Here is a 23,121-nt window from a genome sequence, read left to right as displayed (position 1 = left end):
CTACACAATAAGCATTATTGAGTGGGCTTCATCATACAGATTAGTTCTACGGGCACACACATGATCAGTCCCTCGCGGTTGTAATCATGGTGGTTACGGCTTGACTATGGGAACTAGCGACTGAAACGCTAAGGGTAGATGAGCGATGTGGAAAGACGAGTGCAGAAACATTACGGTGGCTAGATTCTTTTTTTGAAGAGACGCCAATGGAATTGCAACTGCAAGCCATGTCTAAGTCATATTGATATAAAGAAGTCAATATTCCAATAGTCCAATATTGGTTGCTAATTGCAACCATGAACACTTTTTATTATGTTTGCAAACATTTTGGAGGTGGGAATTCTCACAATTGTTAGTGTTGTGTATTGTGCAGCACTGCTTAGGCCACATACTACAGCAGTGATTGGAAAGTATCTGGATGGATGGTGCTGTTTCTTGGCGACTGGAAACATGTTGAGTTGCTTGTGATCCACGCCTGGACAGTGGACACAAACTAAACTTTGCCTGGCGTCGTTTGGCCTGACAAGATGCCAAATGGCTGCATGTGTATTCATCCTTGTGTACAATAAAGGACATTATTTGTTTAATAAGGGAGGGGGGGACTTAATGAACAGCTATTCTGTTTGGGGAAGGTGTCACTCAACTATCTGAGCGCATGTATTCCATCACAACAAAGCGGGAGGAGGAAGACGGGAGAAAAAGTGATGAAAGGCAGTGATGGGTGGTTGTGATGAATTGATTGAGGAAATGAATGAAATGGGGAAAAGGTTGAGAGATGAAGAGACAAGGTAGTGGAGAAGTTGGGATTAGAAGAACTGTGCTGTTGTGTGTACCTGGTGGTTCAGACCATGCGCTCCTTGAGAGCACAAGAACCCAGGTTTGAATCCAACCCCCTTGTCTCACAACTCTCCCCTCTCTCTCTGTCTTTTCGTTTCCTGTCTCTCTACACTGACCCACAGTATATGAAATAAAGCATAAAAATGCTTTTATGCCCCCCCCCCCCCCCCCGCCCCCCTTCCTCCCAAAAAAAAGTTGTGCAGGGAGGGCGATGAGACGACCCGTGACAAGAGCAAGATTTAACAATGAGAGGAGAGCAGAAAAGGAAAATGTTAGGGACTAGGAGAAGAAATTAACCATGTGGAAGAAAACAATGAATGTCATAATAGAGAACAAAGGAGGCCAGAGAGAGGAAAAAGAAGGGAGCATAATGTGGAGACTGGGATCACGGGTGGGAGGAGGGAGGTTGAAGTAAGGGCAGAAGGGGAAACTGGGATAGGGGGTGGAAGAAGAGAGATGGGTGGAGGATAGTGGCTTGAATGGGAGGGCTACTCCTTGAGATGTGAGGAGGGGCAGGTCTGGTGCAAGGCTGTGAAGTGGGTTTGCCTCCCATGAGTATTAAGAAAAATCATACAGCTCCCAGACCCTTGGTTTTTGTGATCTACCTCAGGCAAGCCATAGGAATCACTCAGGCCTCCTCCTCCCAAGTAAGTTTACAAAGAATATTGTTGATCAAAAAAATATGTTTTTTTAATGAAAGATGTGGATGTAGAGAATGCTTGCAACAAGTTAATTTTCATTTGATTTCTCCACTGGAGAGAGTGATGCAATGTTTCATTGCCTGGGGGTTTGAAGTTTGTTTGGTGACTTCACATGATGGTGATGCAACGTTAGCAGTAAAATACCAGGATTTATTCGTTTATTTGAGGCTCATTAACCACATGATGTTTTTGTTCATGGGTTTGTCTCACTCTGAGTAAGATGCATTCATTTCACCAGTGTTGGCCTAGGGAGTTTGAGTCTCATGACTGTCGGGGTTGCACCTGAAGAGCTTTAAGTTTTCAATCTTACCAGTGATAGCATTGGCATCTAGGGCTGCAAACTAATGATTACTGTCATACTTGATGAATCTGTGTATTTTTATTTCAATGATTTGATTCATTCATTATTTTGGACCATAAAATAGCATTAAAATAAGGTATTTAAGTACAGAATTATAGTAAATGAATGTTCATCAGGAGTTATCCAAATGGATATCTTTTTACATAATTCTTTACCCAGCAGTCATAACAAAACTTTCGGTCTCTATTTGTAACAAAGAAGAGCATTCCCATTAAGTATCAAGTTGTAAATGGCACGGGTCAATGAATTGATTATTCAATTGATTGTTTCACCCCTAATAGTATCCGCTTGCAAATACAGTTTGCTTATATAAATAAATGTATAAATTCCAAGAATATTCATAATAGCCTAATGGGACATGTGTTACTCTGCTGTGATTTCAGACCGGGTGCCAACCTCTGATTGAAGACGTGCCTCAGACCGTGCAGCAGAAAACATGACGGCTATCAATGCACAGAGGGATAAGTAAGACGAGCCGTTTTTACAAGCCTAATGCCTTTCCCTTCGTGACTCATTATTGCTACCGTGATGAACGTGTGTTTCTCATGAAATGCTTTATTTTGGAGTGGGCTATTTCTCCTAATGTGCCTTTCTCCTGTTCATTACCAAGTAAACAATGAACTTCTCTTCTTCTCTCTGTGACCTGGTCAGCATCCAAAACTAGAGTGATACTAATGTACTATTTATACTGTAGCTGGAATCCAAAGCACCATCATTTGTTTGCTAGCCTAGTAACTACAGTATGCTGTAGGTGATCTAATAATAACTTTTTAAATCTTTGGTTTGTCTTTTCCCTAGATACCATGCAGTGTGGATCATTTTCTTCATCCTGGGCCTGGGAACTCTGTTGCCATGGAATTTTTTCATGACGGCAACAATGGTAATTATGACAGTCATTGGACAAAAAACGTTTTCATTTGCATGTTGCTGTTAATTTACTATTTAAAGGGGCCCCCGCTGGCCTTAGCTGTCCAGGTGCATACCACATATAGGCTCTAATGTCGGTCCCGCTGATCTTTGCTGTGTGTCTCTCCCCGTCTCTCTCTCCCTGTTTTCTGTCCATTTCCACTGTATACTATCAATAAAGGTAGAAAAGACAAAAGAAATATCTTGAAACACTTTTTTCTTACTGTTTAAACCGAATAGACCAATAGACCTAGGGTAGCCATGAGGTTGTTATTATTAGTTAACGGCTTAAAAGGTCAGGCTGTATTCGGAGTCAGGTTCATCTCATTTCAGTTTAAAAGGATCAATTGTTTGTTTACGCTCCCACCCAAAACCACCTGGTCCCACTCAGGATCACAGACCTGTCTGGAAACCGTGCCTAGCCTCTCAAATCCACCATTTTACCTTCATTTTTTCTTCAACCTGACTCCTGTAGGACAATAAAGTTCCCTTTTTGTTAAAGGTGTTTTAAATTGTTCATCTTTTTCAGGGTGCATAACTAAATGATACTCCTGTACCTCTGTGAGATTGCCATGATGTATGAAAGAACCTGATTCCAACACCATTCCATTAAGTGTCATTCTAAACACGTCAAAGATCATAACAGAAAATGCCTGTATGTGCCTCTCTGCCACAGTACTTCACCAGTAGGCTGAAGGACCCATCCATCGATGGCGTCAATAGCACGCTCAACGGGACTACAGTGGTTGGGGACACACGGAACGTTCTGGAATCGAAGTTCAACAATGTGATGACGTTGTGTGCCATGGTGCCCCTGCTTATCTTCACCTGCCTGAACTCCTTCATACACCAAAGGTACTTCTCCATACAGTACACACCAGAGAGAGAGAGAGAGATATGTGGCCGGTCCTCTAACGCAGCAGGATACTTTCTTGTCCTGCCATATTAGAGTAGCGTTCCGTAGTGTGTAGACCAGTAGTTGGCAAATGATGTGCTGAGGCACACTGGTGTGCCGTGAGACAAGTCCAGGTGTGCCTTGGGGTTGTGTCTGTGACAACATACATTATTATTGCAATATATGCACAATTATACTAATGGTTATTAATTATTTTAAAATGTACTATATCAGTTATTTGTGCCCACTCATTTCCCAATACAGAGGCAACCTTAGGCAACCATATCTTAATATAATTGGTCCTCCCTAATGCTCATTATTGTCCAACCCCTCTGCGTCTCATTGGTGTGCTATGTACTGTTCAGAGACCTGCCAATCAATGACATCATTGCGAATCAAGCGAATATGAAAGTACGTCCTTTCTCCCAATGGAGATTTGTAATTGCAACAATTGTCATGCCAGGCTGTGTCCTACCCAACACAAGGGTAGGATGGAAAACCTCCAACCACTGCAGATATGCTAGTATTGAATTAACATACTCTACCATACAGATTTGTCAATTAAAATAAAGTTCTGGATTGTAGCTTTAACAGCCCTAGAGGGGGGTTAAGGGTTAAACCCCTGGAGTTATATGATGCTGTGTTTGGTGTCTAATATTTCTATCCAACTCTAATTAAAGACAACATACCAGAAGCCTACAGATATAGAATATAGAGTTCCCTGACCTACCCCACACACCCATCGCCCCCTGCACAAACACACCCAGGAATGCTATTCATCTACACTGCTTTCATCCCCAAAAACCTCTCCTCCTGTGCTTTACTGTTACTACTCCTTAGGGTGTAACGGTTAACACAACTCAAGTTCTGATATGGGGGTTATGTTAGTTTTCCTTTGCATGTGGTGTGGAGGGGAACCTTCAATCGGATCATTGGAGAAACTGACTAATTTATTGAATTAGTAATGGTTCAGTGATTTTCCTCCTTGATTAAGAATAATGTTGCCACTCCACTACACTGTAACATCCTGAGTGTTAAATAAACTCTTGAGAGTGTAGAAATGTAAGGAATGCAATGTTAAATGAACTCTTCAGAGTGTACACATTTGTACATTTGTACACTCAAGAGTTAAACACTCAGGGTTGTACTGTGCATTATACATGGTTCCATCCATAGTTTAGTATCCTGTGGCTCTCTGACCATACAATTAATCAATTGTAAGGCTGGCGAAGTTGGATCCCTTTGCTTTACATCTTACTGGGCAGTTGTGCTCTCTGACTGGCCGAGAGCATCTACAGTATGAATCTAAGGACCTCTGTCCGCGTGTCTGTCTCTCAATCGGCTTCGCTGATTGGTTGAATCACAATATTAGGGATGCAGGGAAAATGGTCCCACGACCCGCTCCCAGCCATGGTTGCCTCTGGCACTCTGACCTTATGCACAATTATTTTATTGTAAGGCTGGTGATGTTGGAGCCAAGAATTCACACTACTCTTTATACTTTTGTGCTTTCAGACTGGCTGAGAACATCTATGAATCCATGTCTGTATGTGTGTCTGTCTCTCAATCGGCTCGGCTGCTGGGTTGAAACACTTAAGCACATATATGAAGATACTTGCACATAATATGGAGATATCCAAACTCTCCCATAGATGATTGACATCATAGACTGGCCTCCCACTACTCTGACAATGGGTATTGCACCAGTTTAGTAAAATGTAGGCTAACTATTTGTCTCTGTCTTTCTGTGCATTTCTTTCAGGATTCCTCAGAAGCTGCGCATCTCAGGCAGTCTGACAGTCATCCTGGTCGTGTTCCTGATGACGGCCGTGCTGGTGAAGGTGGACGTGGCGCCACTTCCCTTCTTCTCTCTCACCATGATCAAAATAGTCTGCATCAACTGTGGGTTGAGCGACCGAGTGCCCACTTTTCCAATACATGCATTCATTTACGCACACGGTATATAGATGCTGAGCTTGCTTCCCACTATTGAAAATCGAGTCAGGAGGAAGGGAACTCCCCTCCGCGAGCTTGGTACATAACATGTTTGAACAAAGTTGGTACACCACAAAGCACACGCACTCGCAGACATGTGCACATGTGCACTCACTTATCTCCATTTTTACTCACTGGGATCACAATCAACCGGGGCAGGAAATTCCCATCTTATACACACACACAAACAGATTTGGCTGTGCCATACTGAGCTTTAGAACGCAGATTCTTCAGTCTTACTACGTTGGTTTATTTGGAATGACCTACAAAGCAGCAGGGATAAGCTTTATCTCTCCCTTCTCCCTTCACCCTCCTGGGCCGGCCCTGACCCACAGATCAGATCCTAACAGAAAACAGCCCGTTTTGTTTTTAAAGGGGAGGATGCTTTGAGTCCAAAAGCTTTGATATGGATACCAGCACATTGTTTTGGAGAGTAGTGTGAGAGCGCACACACACCAACATGACTTCCTGGGCTAATTGAGTACCAAAAATAATGTAATCTTCTGTAAAGCTATAATGTGGTCATGTTGGTCAAAATGTGGTGGTGTCTGTCTTTATAAGAGAAGTGCTTGTTGAATGAATTAATGGTATGTGTCCTCCGTTGTTCCGGGGACAATTTGTCTTTAATTTTACATTGGGAAAAACTCACTGAATTTCACTCTTGACTTTTTTTATTTCTGTGGTTACAATGGGCCTCATTCACCAAATACATCAGATGTTGTACATCACAGGTTTTCCAAGAGGGGGCCGCATCCCCCAGGGGTCCACCAGGGGAAATATGTAGATATATGTAGATATACTATACACACTCTATGTCCTTATTAATCTTGTCTTTCCTTCCCTCCAGCGTTTGGTGCGATTCTCCAGAGCAGTCTGTTCGGACTGGCTGGGATGCTGCCTGCATCTTATACCACACCCATCATGAGTGGGCAAGGGCTGGCCGGCACATTCGCTGCCTTCTCCATGATATGTGCACTGGCCAGTACGTATCTCGCACACACGTGTTTGTCTTACTATCAATGTTATGACCTCAAAACTAATTTTCTATTAAAAAGATCTGAACTCCCGAATCTTTAGAAAATTGGAATCTAACCCAAAAGTTACTTGTTGTATAAAAGTGGGCATTTTTCCTCATAGAGACTAGAACAATGTCCCCATCAGGGTCTATCCTTTCTGTCCCAACAAGGGTAGTAAAACCTGGTATACACAGACAAAATATTGTTAGTGTGTCAAACATCGTCCCTCCAGTTCCTTTCATTAGCATGAATGTTGCATAAACATCATGATCAGAATATTTGTCAATAAGGATAAAACGGGAGTACAGATATGAATATAATATATATACTGTATGTCCTTGTATTTCATATGTGCGTGCTCTCACCTATGTCTTGTTCTCTTGTTGTCTCTGCAGCTGGCTCAGAACTGCAGGACAGTGCCTTTGGCTACTTCATCACAGCCTGCGTTGTCATCCTGCTGGCCATAGTCTCCTACCTCTTACTGCCCAGGATGGTGAGGTTGCCATATATCTCTGTTCCTCACAGTGTGCAGATAACATGAACACACTATTCCTCTCTCTGGGAGTATCTGTTCTACCTCACTGCCCAGAGGATATAACTACCTCATATATAGAGGGTATAACCTCCTCATATATAGAGGGTATAAAACCACCTCATATATAGAGGGTATAACCACCTCATGTATAGAGCAGTGGTTTCCAAACTTTGTCTGCCTAAGTCAAAACCTCACGGCACACCTGTTTTCATAGTTTAAATAGCCAATCTACATGTTCACAACGACTTTTAACATTATAATGATTTTTTCCCACACATTTTCAAAAATAACCTATGTGTGATGACAAGGCACACCGTTTGGGAACCACTGGTATTGAGAGTATACCTCAATACTGTAACGATGCCCAGTGATCGTGCTGTTAATCTTTGGGTACAAGATTTTGGATGTATAATAAGCTTTCTTCAGGTGGAGGTAGATTTTGTGTGTATAGGCTATAATAATGTGGACATTATTATAGCCTATACTTTGGGACTGTCGGATATTCTTTACAAAATAATTAGCTGGGCCAGATATTATCGCTGGTGGGGGGGGCAAGTATAGCCCACCTGTTGCATTCCACGAGTCTAATTAGCTTACCACAATATAACCCTAAGCACCATTCTGTTTCAAATATAACATTCTGTCCCTGTCGCATGGGGGATGGAAACCACACTTTATATTTTCTTTGTCTTTGGCAAAACCTTCCTTTGCCAGGCAGGTATAGGTCCCTTACTGGAGTGTGATCATGGTAGTTGTTGTTTATTATACAGGAGTTTTTCCAGTACTACACGGAGAGCAGCGGATCCAGGACACCTACTGATGAGGAGAACAAGCTGGACCTGCTAAAGAAAGGTAGGGCTACACGATTAATATGTATGATCATTATCAACAGGTTCTAGTTTCCACAATTGTAGATTGATGGTGTGGAAATTATGAGCTTCATTTAAAAGATGACCTTTATTCACACCTGTGTATTTCATAGACTTTGTTGATAATATTTCATACATGGAATCTAATTGTAATGGAATGTAAAACTGACAATTTGACAATGTACTGTACAACATTAACATCAGTTTGAGCAAGTGTGTGCATATTGTGTTGGGTGCATGATGATAGAGTTATGTCGCTGGGATTATATAGGGGTGCAACAGTTAATCAAACTAATCTATTAAATTGATTATGAAAAATAATCGATAATTGATTTTAAATGAAATGACTTAAAACACATTGTTTAAGGTTAAGTGGTTAATATCATACTAGTCGATTATAAACAAACCTTTTGTGTTTTAAACATTGATTCGTTGGTATACAAAAATAATCCCCAAAACTGCTTATTTTAATAAAAAAAATGATCGTTAGAATAATTGCTAAAAAAATAATCGATAGTTGCAAATCTAATGACATGCTTGTTTTCCCCAAATCAAGGCAACTGATTGTGATTTTGAGCGCCCAACATTTAGCATAATAAATATACAAACTTGGTTCCTGAGACAGATTTTTAATATGCTATAATGCATGTGTGTGTTCCAGAGAAGCGACCAGCGGTCGGTTTGACAGAAGAGGAGGTTAAGCCTGTTGTTTCAGTTTTTGCCATTTTCAAACAGGTAAATGCATATTTCTTTCGCTATTATTTGAACAACTAAGTATATAGGGCATAAGTGGTTTAGGTCCTCCCTGTACACATTGCAACAACGCTACCTTGAAGTGTGACTTGGATTGTATTTGTGGTGTCTGCGAGTTTCAGCCCATGTTTGTTTTGGCATTTTCAGCACCCTCTGAGGAATACATTTGTGGGCAGAGTGACATGCATAGTGTATACGCTGATATGCTTTGTCTTATCAAAATAACTGATCTACAAGCTCGAAAGACGGATCTGATTTGCACCAGGGCTATATTTGTATGAAACAAAATTTAGACCGTTATTGTGTTATTTACATAGGACAGTAGAAGGCAAAGTTTTCTCCAGGCCAGATGCGCTGGGACATTACAATTATATGATTGCCACCGATCATCTACAGGCACGTCCCCTGGGGATACAGTTTAATGGCAGGTTTAGGCTACGCATGTACTCCAAATAAATACTGTAAAGCAGGCATCCAGGTCTCATGCCCAACTCCATACCTTAAACCCCACCCTCTGTAGAACAGTGGACTAATAGGAGGTATAATAAGTTATGGCCTGTCATAACTAAAAATGTTCCAATATTTATGCAAGCTGTCCTTTCAGTTATCTTGGGCAATCTTCCTCTTCCGCAAAACCCACCCTGTGCTCTGTTCAAAATTCTACAGAAAAGAAAAAAGTAACAGTGTTACTCACCCTCAAAACCATGATAAATAGAAGTGTTTTCCCTTAGTTCATTCAAGGCAATACTTAACACACATCTGTTACGCACATGGTGAAACCATAATTACATCACTATATCTCAAACACAGTTGAGAGGATAACAAAAATCCTCTCTCGCTCACATTTTCCTTGCTCACTATCTTTTGCAGTCACCACACTCTGGGAAGCACTATGGATCTCTGCCTAGCCAATAATCTTTCTTAAATAACAGCCTTTTCCCTTACCGGAACATAAGACAGGATTCCCTCACAACCATCCAGCTGGGATCAAACTGGGACATTGCGATTATGTGGTTGACTCATCTAATCAGCTACCCCCAAGACAGATTTCTTCACACTGTTATTCTTTTTATTTTTTTAGTGGTTAGGGTTAGGGTATAACTGCTGCATAAATACGGTACATTAACTTGCCAGCTTAAGGTATAGTGTTGGCTGGCAATTATGAGTCCACTGTGCAGTGGATTGTGTTGTTGTACAGTATATACTGAAGTGTGTTGAACTTTTTACATATTTTAGTCACCATTCCTTCTAAATGAATGGGGATTCGTATGTTCACTAAAATCACTTTAAACCAATAACATTTTTGTACACTAAATGTTTTTTTTTTGGGGACTTACCCCAAATTTCAAGCAAGCTTTGGCTCTCGTTAATGGTCATTTTAATGGCTGGGGAAAAAACTTGATTTAATCATGTGTTTAGGGTCACTAGTCACTTGTTTGAGTAGAGCTTTGACAATATTTCTTTTAAAAAAAAATGTTGGTGTTCATTCATGGTATGGTGTATGTCCTGTTCCCCTCTAACCAGATCTGGGTGACGGCCATGTCTGTGTGTTTAATCTTCACCATTACCATTGGAACGTTCCCTGCTGTCACAGTGGATGTCAAGTCCACGATAGCTAATAATGGGTCCTGGGGTAAGGCTCGCTTCTCACTGGTGTACAGCGCTGTACCATGAGGCTTTGCAAGCTTCTAATGTCTTCAATACAGTCCCATTCTTGGTAACCTAACTTAGATATTCTTTCATTTCTGACTGATATGGTGCATTTGTCATAAATCAAGCTCCTTACAACTATGTCTGACGCGCAGAGCTACGGTCATTAAGGCTGACCATGTAACCAGCCTGTTGTCTGTGAACCAGAAATGTTTACTGTGCCGACTGCTCATTATCTCTAATTAGCTGACGTTCTCGAGCACAGAGGCCTGCAGTCTCTCTGCTGTTTGACGATGACTCTTTTGTTTTGTGTTCCGCCTCATTGCAGACACGTACTTCATCCCCGTCTCATGTTTCCTGCTCTTCAACGTGATGGACTGGGTTGGAAGGAGCCTGACGGCTGTCTGTATGTGGGTCAGTAGCAACGGCATGACACCAGAGCACAAATACCAAGATAGAAAAAAACTAATACCAATATAGTAGCAAGAACACTTGTAGACATGGATTGTCACACCAATTATCTTCCACGCGGAGAGGAGATTATCTTTAAAACAAATGTCAAAGATGAGGATCATAACATGAAGCAAGTTGTGTGTACCCTCTCGGGTGTTTGAACTAATTTAGTTGAACATATTTAAAGTGAAATAAGCCCTAGGCAAAGCGTGTGAGTTCATTTGCAGGTATATTGAGGTTACAATCACTGTGTTAGATGTAGTTGTGCCAATGTAGTTATGCCAATTGACAATAGTTAATAGTATTGTTAATGTTTGCTCATTTGTACAACACAATGTAATGCACCTATATACATTTTATCTGCAAGTGTGCATGGAGAAGAGGGCTCAAGAAACAAAGAAGTGGAGGGACTTTGTTGCTGCCCTGTGCGATAGCTGGTGTAAAGGGAGTGATTGACTGACCTATAATTCGAATCACTGAATGTACGAAATAGCCAGCACACAATGAATGTCCTTTTCACATGGTTTTATTACCTCTCATGGACAGAAACAACGGACGTGTTTCAACCAAACAGGTCTTCCTCTGCGTTGTGTCAAGACAACATGAAGTGAGTCTAAATAAATACAGGTGCCAACTGTCATCACCTTGAAAGCTAACAATGAAGACTCTATATCATAGGGTACCAGGAAAAGACACAGGTGAAATACTAATGCAATTATACAATTCATAAGATCACACAGAGCCAACTTTATATACATAATACAGGCCACTACAGGGCCTGCTACGTGCCTGAAAGGTTAGTCAACCTAACACACAAGTGACTCGTGAGATTCAACAGTACATAATATGACAGATACAAAAATTACAAAACTACACAATGAAGATATAGGAGGGAGGCCATTGCAGACACTGCAACACTGTTAGCCCACGCCCCTATATGGACGTGTTTGACATGTGTCAGTTCTCTATTTTAGAAAATTCAAATTTTATTGTGCCAATTTAAAAATGCCAATGTGGCTGACTGAATATCTGACACTTTACAAAAAGCAGCTTAATAGAAGCTTCTCTTTGAGACTCTTCGGGTGCTCTGTCTGTAGCGTGTGAATCCAGTAGGCCTTCCTCTGGAGTAATACTTTGTCCCTATCACCACCTCTCTTTAAAGGGCTGACCACCTCTATCCCCTGAAACCTCAGAGTGCAGACATCACCCGCAGCTGTCATATTTATATCTGTCATATGTACTGTTGAATCTCACTAGTCACTTGTTTGTTAGGTTGACTAACCTTTCAAGCACCTGGTAGGCACTGTAGTGGCCTGTATTATGCATATAATGTTGGCTCTGTGTGATTTTAAGAATTGTATTATGTAATTACATTATTATATCACTTGGCATCTGTCCTTTCCTGGTACCCTATGAATAATATCGAGTCTTCATCGTTAGCTTTCAAGGTGATGACAGTTGGCACCTGTATTCATTTGGACTTGATTGCAGCATCATATACTATTTATACCTCACTTCATGTTGTCTTGACACAACACTGAGGAAGACCTGTTTGGTTGAAACGCGTCTGTTTCTGTCCGTGAGAGGTAAATAAAACCATGTGAAAAGGGCATTCATTGTGTGCTGGCTATTTCCTCACTTTCACGACATTATTGCACCTTAAGACTTTTGTATTTAATCTGGAGTGTTGCAGTCATTTCTCTCAAAACATGATCTTCCATCCAGCACAAAGGGAAACATCAACCGGATCATAGATCAGAGTTGTGGTTGTTTTGTTTTCTTCTTTCTTTTTGTATAATTTAATTCTCAGGTGCTATGGCAAAACCAAACCACAAATCCTGTGTTAACGGTATTCTTGTCAGTTATATGAGGCGGGAGTATTTGTGGGTCTGGCTAGGATCCCATGAGAACATCTGCAGTCATTATATGTTTCCTAACGTCAACAAGACGTTACTTTAGCATTCATGTGAACAGCGCAGATGACATAGACATTTGGCACCTGCGTTTTCGTATCGGGTATTTTTCCGATTTCTTCTAATCTAGTTGAAGGTCGGGTTGTTTTCGCCAGCGTGGCAAAGTAAAGTTAAGAGATGTACTTGATGTACAGCATGCATCTACAGTATGCTCATCCAGCTGTGTCAACAAGTTCACCCCCGACACAGTTAAAACAATATTTTCGTTTACTATAACTTGTCTTTTAAGAATCTTTTAAAGCTGTAATCCGTAAGATTTCTATCCTTCCCAGGATTCAAACCCAGGTCACCTGCACAGGAGACAAAATCTGTAACAGAGTGAGCTAAGACCCGCTTTTGGGGGGAGATGTTGCTCTTTGAGTTTCAGGCAAAACCACTCGTCAACCAGTAGTGGTCCTACTATGCACAAGCATACACAGAGATACATGAGTGTTCTATAACTATGCTTTTACTTACTGTACTATGGTTTTATTCATGTAGTGAGGGTGTTTGTTGTTAACCACTGCACAAATTAAGTTCAGAAAGAGACATTTCTCAATAGAAGAGCAGGGAAACTACCTCCAACCACTGCAGATGTTCTATTTGTATTGTATTAACATACTCTACCATACAGATTAGTCAAACTAATGTTATATTCACAAAAAATGTGCTAGCTAACAATATGTAGGCTGATTCTGCCATAGAGGTCTTCTTCATATATTGAGCTACGAACACCACCCACACATGCTGTCAATTTTGTGCAATCAACTGGCTGTGACAGTTGTGACAGTTGCAGGATTAGTTATGTCACTGGGGAGGGACACTTAAGTGGAATCGTGGAAAAATGTGTGCACATCCAGACTCTGGAGAAAATCAGTAAAGCAACACTGAGGCAAACAAGCAAACCACAAGTGTAGGTCAGAGATTTCTTTTGGAAAGGGTGCTACAGAACTGCTTTGTGAAGGAGTGACTGGTCAAGGAAGTGTTTATTTTCAACTGGCGTATGGGGACGTTTGTTTAGGGAGAGAGTAGAGCTTTCACACATAGTGTTTTTCTAGCAAAGCATAACATTCCAGATATGGTACAAATAAAATTCCATGGTTTCAATTCACCATTTAATTATCCATGCTGCTGTCCGCTACAGTTTCGAGCCCATTTTTCATGATTGCATAATTTTCATTAATTCTGACCAGTTCTGGAGCACGGATGAATGAAGGACTTTCAATGTATCTGGTCAGAATGACCTTGCTGACTGATAACCTTTGTTTCCGTTGTTTTGTGTGAGAATAGCACACTCAATGTATTCCGCTCTTGCTAGAAAAACACAAAAAAAAACATGGGAAACATTTGATCAAACACTGAAAGTTCTTACAGTAGTTTCCCCATACTTGCACTCAAACTTACCTGTAGAATTAATCGGGCTGAATCAAATAACCAAACTATGACTTTGGGTCTGTTGAGACCGTCCGTCTGCATAATCATTTTTTAAGAACATGTTTAAAGGTGTAGTGAAATGAAAAATGTTTTTCACACTTTTAGAGCATATCCGTGGTCATCATATGGCCACACCTAACAATAGATGCCCAAAAAAATGTTTTTTTTGTTTTTTTTTGTGTATTTTTATATCTAAAGTCCCTAAAAAGCCAATCTTAATTACTCCCTGTAAACGAAAACGTGCTGCGTGATGACATCACGCAGCCTTTATGAATATAAATGAATCTTGATTACATGCACCTGTTTGATTCCCATAGCTGCACTTCTTCAAACACAGCTTATAGGTTAGAAATAAGCCAGGTAGTAGCAAACGTGCTTCACTGGCCGTCTCTCTCTCACTTGTAAACAAACACTAGCCGTGTTGCCCACGGCTGAAGTGATTGAGATCCAACGTCCCATAGCCTGAAGGGATGGGACCTTCTGATTGGTTTAGAGTCGGTTTAGCTGACGTTTTAGACTGAACCTTCAAAATAAAATGACCGAAAATGTCACTGCAGTGCGTCTTTAAGCTCTGCCTTTACAAAGTGGGTAGTTTGTTTGTTAGCCTAGCCTGCTCTTCATTGCAATGCAGGACTAAGGCAGTTTCTGAGTTGGGAGTTGAAGACGAGGGCAGAGCTGTTTTCTACTGAGGCATCTCAGGCTCAGTGTCAAATGTTCCATATCCATGTGCTGATTTACAGTAGCGGCTGGTGGATTTTCCCCCGGGTAGTGCTACACCAAAAATCAGGCCAACAATAACATGTACTATGTTATCACACTAGTTTATTTTGATAGGCCCTGCCTTAGTAGTCGTCATTCATTTGTGAAAGACAGACATAATTAATGGCATGAGCAAACATTTAGATTAAGTACTACACCTTTTAGTACCTTTTTCGGTTAATAATAAAATACTGCTGTATTCTACTTAAAGTTGTTCTGTGCAGATTTCCAAAAAACGACTTTTAGCAGCCTCTGCTGGTCATTACCGTCACTGCAGGCCGTTTCTTTATTACTGCGTCACCCAGAATTCCATTCGTTTTCACCGGAAGACGGAAGTGTTTCAAAAAGCGTTCTTTTAATTGTTTTATACGATCTGTGGATCGTTTCTCTTAGCCAGTGGAGCATTAGTTACCGTGAGCTGTGTTTTCTTTTTCTGTTTTTTTTTTCGTTCTTCAAATCATACAATCGATTAAAATCAGCGTGAGTTTCCTTTTGTTATTAGCGCGGTAGTTCCTGGCCAAACAGGAAACCGGCGCGGTAGTTCCTGGCCAAACAGGAACCTGGTGCATTTCCGCTTCCATTTTCCGGCCAGGTGACGTCATTTTCGAGGGAAAGTCATGCTAGACAGCGTTCAATAGAAAATATATAAATAAAAGGCTTTCGGGGGTGAAATTCATGGAGTGGGTGTTGTGAAACATTTGCCACTCACAAAAGATATACAATTTAACTTTAGTTTTACTGAAAACGTTACCTAGTATTACTTTAAGCATTTTGGTATTGCATTGAAGAGTGAACTATGCACAAACTAACATTGCAAGTCAATGGTAGATTTTTGCGCGCACAGCATTAAGTTTAGGCACAGTAGAACGGTTTGTATCTACATTTTATGGTAGATTATATATTTCACTCACTAGTCATTAACTATATAATATTGACCTTGTTGGTTTGATCATTTAAAATATATATAGAATATATTTTAAAGTAATAATTCAAGGAAGATCTAGGTTTAGGAGAGGTGGAGCTGCGCACTAGCGCCCTCTATTGACGGGCCACCACTGCTGATTTACCATATTCAGGCAAAGTAAATCATCACTCTTATCGCTTAATGTAAAAGTGTGTCAGTGCTTTGCTTTCATCTTAACAACCTGAACCCTAGCATCCCCATTCTGCGGCAAACATTTCACGAAATAGACAATCTACAAGCTCACAACGCGTGATGTTGGTGTAGAGTGAAAGACCAGAGGATCTAGTAGGGATCCCTGGGGGACCCCAGTCAACAAAGTATGTAGAGTTCTAGTGGTTAAAAGCTATGGTAGTTATTTTTCTTTTCCTACATAGAAAGAGAGAGAATTGCATTTATGCAGGTTAAATTGTAGCATGGATCATTGTTGTACCGTTTATCTCAGACACCTTTCAAAAGATACTTTAAAATCTTAGAAATATAAACAAACCTGTGTACACTATAATAGACAGATGATGAGGATTTGGCTATGTAATTGGACAATCTTTTCCCAAATGGCAATTTTTTTATTTTACCATATACTGTGGTATATTTTCTTTTTATTGTGATTTCAATAACTGATGAAAAAAAAAATAGATGCACAGTAAAACTCTAACCTTTCTATCACTCTCTCTCCAGCCGGGTAAGGACAGTATCTGGCTACCCATCCTGTGTGCCTCTCGGTTGGTCTTTGTACCTCTGTTCATGCTGTGTAACGTGCAGCCTCGTCACTACCTCCCTGTGTGGTTTGGCCATGACGCCTGGTACATCATCTTCATGATCGTATTCGCCTTTTCCAATGGATACCTGGCCAGCCTATGCATGTGCTTTGGACCCAAGTAAGTACCTTGCCAGAATTGAGCCTTAAAAAAAAACACACACATCAAACAACATTTGTGGATTTATTTAATCACTGGAGTAATATGCAGTTTAGACAATCACTGGCAAATGTGTTTTTTCATCCGTGTGGGGCAAGGACAACCGTCTTTAATTACCATTACGGTAACCATCTGTTAGTTTTAAGCCATTTCCCCACTCATACATGACTTTTTTTTAAACAACTGAAAGTCAACTGAAAATATCAAATGGTCGAAAAACGTCAGATGGCGCATGGCAGGGATAGATCTAGATAAAATTCTTTCTGCACTGTATGAGATTCATGAAATCCACTGAGGATGCTTGTGATTCCAACAGATACGTTTCAGTCCCGTCTCAGAAGTGGTGAGCGTGCCTGCTCTGCTAAAAATACACGCTGATCCATTTTTTTCCATGCCGCTCGTGGAAAGCAGCTAAATAGACATTGAAATATTGTTTTGTCATATCGTCCACTGGTCATTATAATATCTAAGCTATATACCTCAAGGACCTAGTCTCCCTACAGCCCTCGACCCGTAACCTCCGCTCCTCAAACACCAACCTCCTCAACACCTGCAAGGCCAAACTACGCACCATGGGCGACCGGGCTTTCTGCTCAGTCGCACCCGAACTGTGGAACGCCCTCCCTGTCCACCTAAGAGCACCACAGTCGGTCGACTGCTTTAAGAGAGGATTAAAGACTTACCTTTTTAGCAAAGCATTTTTTTAGCTGGTTTTACCTCTAGGCTTTATGCCCCATGTTTTAATTGTTTTTAGTTGTTTTCTTTTAATTGGTGTGATGTTTTCTGTTCTTATGCTACTGCCTTCTGTAAGCACTTTGAGATTTCCTGTAAATGTAAAGTGCGTTATAAATAAAATCCATTATTATTATTATTATTATAAGCTTGTTTTAAAAAACCCAACCAAATTTTGCCAGGCCCAGTCACATGTTGTGTATCCGCCAATGACTGGCAGATACATAACCGTGGTTTAATGTTAACGTTAGCAGCGGGGCAAAAATTACTGTTACTAAAAGAAAGGGCGGGGACTAAAATTAAATGTTTTTACGGTGCTGTCTTGCTGCCATCTTGACAAAGTGCTCTAGGAAGCATTCACTTCAAGTGTTTGTGCATAGAAATTCTACTGCTTTGATGTACAGAGCACTACATGGTTGGGTCTCTATCTAACTCCCACACAGATGATTGTGGGCCAGTTTTTTGTAAAATGTACACTTTCAGCTGACTTTGAAGATTCTTAGTCTAGGACAGCCCTCCCTTTTCTTCTTCTCCCTTTCTGAAAAACAACAAAATGATGGCGCTTGCACAAAAACATATTTCACCCACTTCATGTGACAATAAAGTTGATTCTTGACCACCTTGATTCACCACCTTCAGTTGGAATTGCCCAGTCCTAATGAGTTTGTCCCTCTGGTGTCTCCATACAGGAAGGTGGCGCAGCATGAAGCAGAGACAGCTGGAGCCATCATGGCCTTCTTCCTGTCCCTTGGACTGGCGCTGGGTGCGGCACTCTCATTCGCCTTTAGGACCATGATCTAGAACAATTGCAGCCCAACTGGAGAGCGCTGCCCAACCACCTACCATTTTGTGACCAATCAACGAAGCCCCCCCCGCCAAGTACAAGATCCACAGCCACAATCTAAACTCACTCAACAGTTATTTAATTCAGACCCCATGGAACTGGTGGAACTTTGTTTGTTTTTGTAAATTTTTATGCACTCACTTACGCTTCATACTATGACTGCACACAGAGAATATCAGCTCTAAAGCAGCAAAAAAAAAAAGGAACAATCAGTATTTGCTTTCCATTTTAGGAGAGCTGCAGAATTTTAGCGGTTCCTCGCCTGCCTGATGTATGCTTTGTTTTTGTTTTCTTTAATGGAGAAACTGGAGAGGGAACGCACCTGACATGTGTTTGCAGTGGGGCTACAAATGCAGCACGGGTGTGGCATGAAATATTTGTGGTAGATAAGAGCAGCTGTCAGCGTTGCCAGCGGTTGGAATACTTGATGTGTATTAGATAAAGTTCACCAGGTGCAAATGAAACCTAGGAAGACTCAAACGTGCAGTGTTGCCCCGTGTACAGTAGTGTGAGTTGAGGCGACTCAAGCTAATCTACTTGAGTCTCCTGGGGTCACTTTTTTTATTGCCTGATGTGTACTTGGTTGCTCACCATATCCCGCACCAAAAATAGATCTACAAGCTCACAACGCATCGCAACATGCGTGAGCTTGTAGATTGGCTATTTTTGGAGCATGCAACTAAGTATAAATCACCCTTAAAAGGTGCATAAAGCTTCTGTTAAAGTTCAAATTGGACTTGAAAACTAAAACGGTCTCTAATATCAACCTCTTTATATATATTTCTTGCAACTAGTACGGCGATACCAAAAATGAAAACTGATATCCATTTAAAGGTGCAGTAACTTATATTTTAATGTTAAATAACTCTATATTCTGATAGTAATCATTGCTATAGACTGTTCAGTTACAGGGTTGTCCCCTGTCTCTCCAGCTCTTTAGTAAATGGAAAATACATTCAGGGTACCAAATTTATCCTATCAGGATAGAGAACTCGTACATGATAAACAAGTCAATTTGGAAGTGATGGCACAAAGAAATGAGCAGACCAAACTGGAACTCGAAACCTATACATTTGAACCTCACAAATGTGACCTCTATCCTGATTGGATTAAAATTGGGAACCGACCTGAAATGTAGTTTACTAAGAGACCACTGTTACTGAACAAACACTCTATATAGCAATGATTACAATCAGAATATAAACTTTTTGTTTTAACCATGAAATATTACTTTAACCACCTTTTTTTTTTAAATTAATCATAAATCTATGCTAGTTCAAGCTAAATATACAATACATGTTCAATGTATCATGATATATTTGGTGCACTAAATAAATGAGGCCCTTGAAAACTTTCTATATATTCAGTGGTTGGCATTAAGAGTTGTTCCGTGACCGGTGACTTTTTAACGAGGCTTTGTGATGCAATATGGACCATGACGCACACCTCTGTAGAATACATGCTGAGGATGTGTTTTATACACTCAGTGACATTGACTTACTATTACGATGAATTGTTGGTCTACTTCAACTTAAAGGACCACTTGAACATCATCTTGGATGAGTTGGCTGTGTACCTAAGTGGTTCTCAAGCCTTTTAATTTCAAGGACCAATTTGATACACATTCGGCCCCCATAACTCTGAGAGGTTCCATTTGTACGGGCTCAGAACTAGACACTTGTTTGGGGACCGAGTCTACCCTGTAAAAACCTTAGTGTTAATTTAACTCTGGGTGTGTACAACTGGAGCTCCAGACCCGCAAGGGTTCATTTGGTTCTTAACTATATCAATAATTTTGTTGGGGACCCTCTAGAACACCCTCAATTTGAGAACCACTGATTCAGTTAAATCGACCAATGATTTGGAGAATTCTGTGTAATGCATGTAAAAAAAACATCTGATCAAATATAAGTGTCTCTGTTTTATTAGTCACAGAATGCAAACCTCATACATTTTTTCTTTTTTGCCTGGAGGTAGAGGAAACTGCCTCTTGGGTTTTCCTGCCACTTCTTGTCAGTGATTTCTCAGAATGTAAGGAAGGTTGGGTCAGTTTCACAGATGGCTTTTTATTTCAAAAGACGAGGTTTAATCTGGTGTCTTCCCCATGGTTGTCATGTTTGTACCTATCGTGTCTGTGTTGGCTAGTTGTAGTTTTAGATGAAGCTTCACCTTTCGGTCTGGAATTGTTCTGCGTTAATATACCTTTGATTTTGAAGGAACGCTGATGAGGGTACAGGTATTGAAGAGAGGTCACATTTTTGTCTAGTGAATCTGATTCAGTCCTTGCGTAAGTTGCCATGTTCTAGTGTCTTCCTGATAGATATTTAGTATCAAACAAATGTCTTTAAATGGCAACAAAAAAAAAAGCAGAAGTTGACATACATTGTGCCAGTGAAGTTGTTTGTTGCAAACTGTTGGTGCCATTTCTCATCAAAAAGAAAATTGTTTTAGATTTTTTTTTTTTAAGAACGTTTTCAATTTATTAAATGGTTTAGTAAAATATTTGCCATTCATCACTTGGTTAGTATGAGTACATTTTAGTTGTTTGTATGAATAGAAATTTACGACACCTGTCAGTGTTACGTTTTTTTTTTATTTTTTTATTTTTTGTGCTTGCATTTGAATGCCTTTATAAAGGCTGCTTTTGTTGTATGCTATATTATGCATTATATCAGCTGGATATACTCTCTAACAGTGCAAGCACAACTTTGGTCTGTCTTTTCCTTCCTGTGATTACTATTTTTTGGGTGGTGTAATGCGAGGTTGGTTCAGACCAATGAAATGTTACTGATATTGCATAAAACGGTTTTGTGAGGAGAAAATAAACCTGGTGTATTTGTAATAATCTGTCGTCCTCTGTTGGTCATTTTTGGTAATGCAACATTCATTTTATGGGTATTTTCACAGGACAACTTCCAAGTTTTGAATTGAGTTATGCCACCCATTGGAATGCAAAACGTGCTGAAAATTACTCTATTCATAACAGCCAAATGTAACAAACGCTCTCCCTGGTGTTTCCACACAGTAAAACTAGGTGGTTATGGCAAAAGAAATCACACCTATCTGAACTTTTATGTAACCAAGGTAACAATGACAATTAGGTGAGGTCACTTCCTGAACTGCACTCCTCCCACCTCACTGTTTGCTGCCATGTCTGCTGCCATGTCTGCTGCCAGCTGAGCTTTTCTCTAACTAAGCTTGTTTATTCACATTTTGTGAGTACTTTCCAACCACCGGCACACAACAGTTGTTACATCATGTGTGGAGGCTGCTTTCACTGTTTTCGGTTGCAAGGAGACATACAATTTCTCTATTGGCAAATGGTTTGTGAACGAGTGATCTTAGTGTTGGCTTGGTTCATGACAGAAGGCAAGCGTTTATGATCTTCAACAGACAACATCAGCCTGGACAAAGCTATAGCACTATAGGTAGTATTGCAGCCTATTAGTCCGAAGGTGGGTAGAGAACAAGTGGTTGACATCAACGGAACCATGTCCTCATCCCTCCCGGTGAGCTGCGGGGTTCCTCAAGGCAGCATTCTAGGGCCGTTACTGTTTCTTCTATACATTAACAACATGAATGCTGCCTGTAACTGCAAACTGTTCCTGTTCGCTGATGACTCGGCACTCCTGATTTCGGGTGAGGACAAGTTGCAAGTCGAGGAAGCTCTCAGCTCTGAACTCTCAAAAATCCGTACCTGGCTTACCGATAACAAACTGTCACTACACCTTGGGAAAACCGAATCCATCCTATTTGGGACCAAACATTCCCTCAGTAAAATGAAGGTAAATGACTTCAAGGTCAAAGTCGATGACACAATCATCACTAGCAAAGAAGAGATTACCTATTTGGGATGTATTCTTGACAAACACCTGACAGGTGAAAGCATGGCAACAAAGGTGTTCAAAGGAGTAAACCAGAGAACCAGATTTATGGGCAGAGTTTCCTCTTTTGTCAACCCTCAGGCACTCAGGACCCTCTCTGGGGCCCTGATTCAGCCCCTTTTTTACTATGCTAGCTCCTCTTGGTACTCCAACACCTCAGTGTCACTGAAGACTAAGCTTCAAACCTCCCAAAACAAACTGATTCGACTACTTCTCGGACTGGGGCCCATGACCCACCTCTCTCCCACTCACTTTGCCAGCCTAGGCTGGCTCAGGGTGGAAGACAGGATTATACAATTAAAAATGGGACTGGTCTTCAAAATTGTAAATGCAGATTTGCCCGAAATGCCCCCTATACCTGCATATCTGTATAAGTACCTCGAAAAAGTTAGTGACACCCACAGTCACAAAACTAGAGGGAGCGTAAACAACAATCTGGTAACACCCACCCATAAAACAAACATGGGCAAATTCTCCTTCTATAGCACTGCCACCAAGGAATGGAATAGTCTAACCCCATCCCTCAAAAAATGCAGTTCGCTGGGCTCATTCAAAACAGCCCTAAAAACTCATCTTTCTGGGGGCCTAAAGAGGAGCTAGTACCAGTTTCCCTGTAGACAGACAACCCCCCCCCCCCTCCCCCTTTTTTTTGTACATACTTTTTATT

The 23,121-nt window shown here is 40.7% G+C and overlaps 2 protein-coding genes across 5 annotated transcripts in view; one reads left to right on the top strand and one right to left on the bottom strand.

The window, feature by feature from the left end:
* Positions 1 to 21,415, top strand: part of LOC311058184 (equilibrative nucleoside transporter 1-like) — a 51,005-nt gene extending 29,590 nt beyond the window's left edge. For 3 of the 4 annotated variants that reach the window (XM_084075544.1, XM_084075542.1, XM_084075545.1), the window contains exons 2-13: positions 2,283 to 2,364; positions 2,698 to 2,779; positions 3,482 to 3,660; positions 5,463 to 5,602; positions 6,543 to 6,677; positions 7,107 to 7,204; positions 8,017 to 8,098; positions 8,777 to 8,850; positions 10,393 to 10,501; positions 10,847 to 10,932; positions 16,756 to 16,955; positions 18,416 to 21,415. In XM_084075544.1, the coding sequence (XP_083931670.1) occupies positions 2,336 to 2,364; positions 2,698 to 2,779; positions 3,482 to 3,660; positions 5,463 to 5,602; positions 6,543 to 6,677; positions 7,107 to 7,204; positions 8,017 to 8,098; positions 8,777 to 8,850; positions 10,393 to 10,501; positions 10,847 to 10,932; positions 16,756 to 16,955; positions 18,416 to 18,527 (1,326 nt within the window). In that variant the 5' untranslated portion in view covers positions 2,283 to 2,335 and the 3' untranslated portion in view covers positions 18,528 to 21,415. Of the gene's footprint in view, positions 1 to 1,389; positions 1,485 to 2,282; positions 2,365 to 2,697; positions 2,780 to 3,481; positions 3,661 to 5,462; positions 5,603 to 6,542; positions 6,678 to 7,106; positions 7,205 to 8,016; positions 8,099 to 8,776; positions 8,851 to 10,392; positions 10,502 to 10,846; positions 10,933 to 16,755; positions 16,956 to 18,415 lie in introns of those variants that run through there. The other variant, XM_084075543.1, reaches the window with a different exon arrangement.
* Positions 1 to 23,121, bottom strand: part of adss2 (adenylosuccinate synthase 2) — a 463,865-nt gene that overhangs the window by 71,912 nt on the left and 368,832 nt on the right. The window lies entirely within an intron of this gene.

The sequence above is a fragment of the Gymnoscopelus microlampas genome (assembly GCF_963454915.1).
Source record: "Gymnoscopelus microlampas genome assembly, chromosome: 13".
Taxonomy (NCBI): Eukaryota; Metazoa; Chordata; class Actinopteri; order Myctophiformes; family Myctophidae; genus Gymnoscopelus; species Gymnoscopelus microlampas.
Note: the sequence above shows the minus strand (reverse complement) of the source record. Positions and strands in the feature narration are given on the sequence as shown.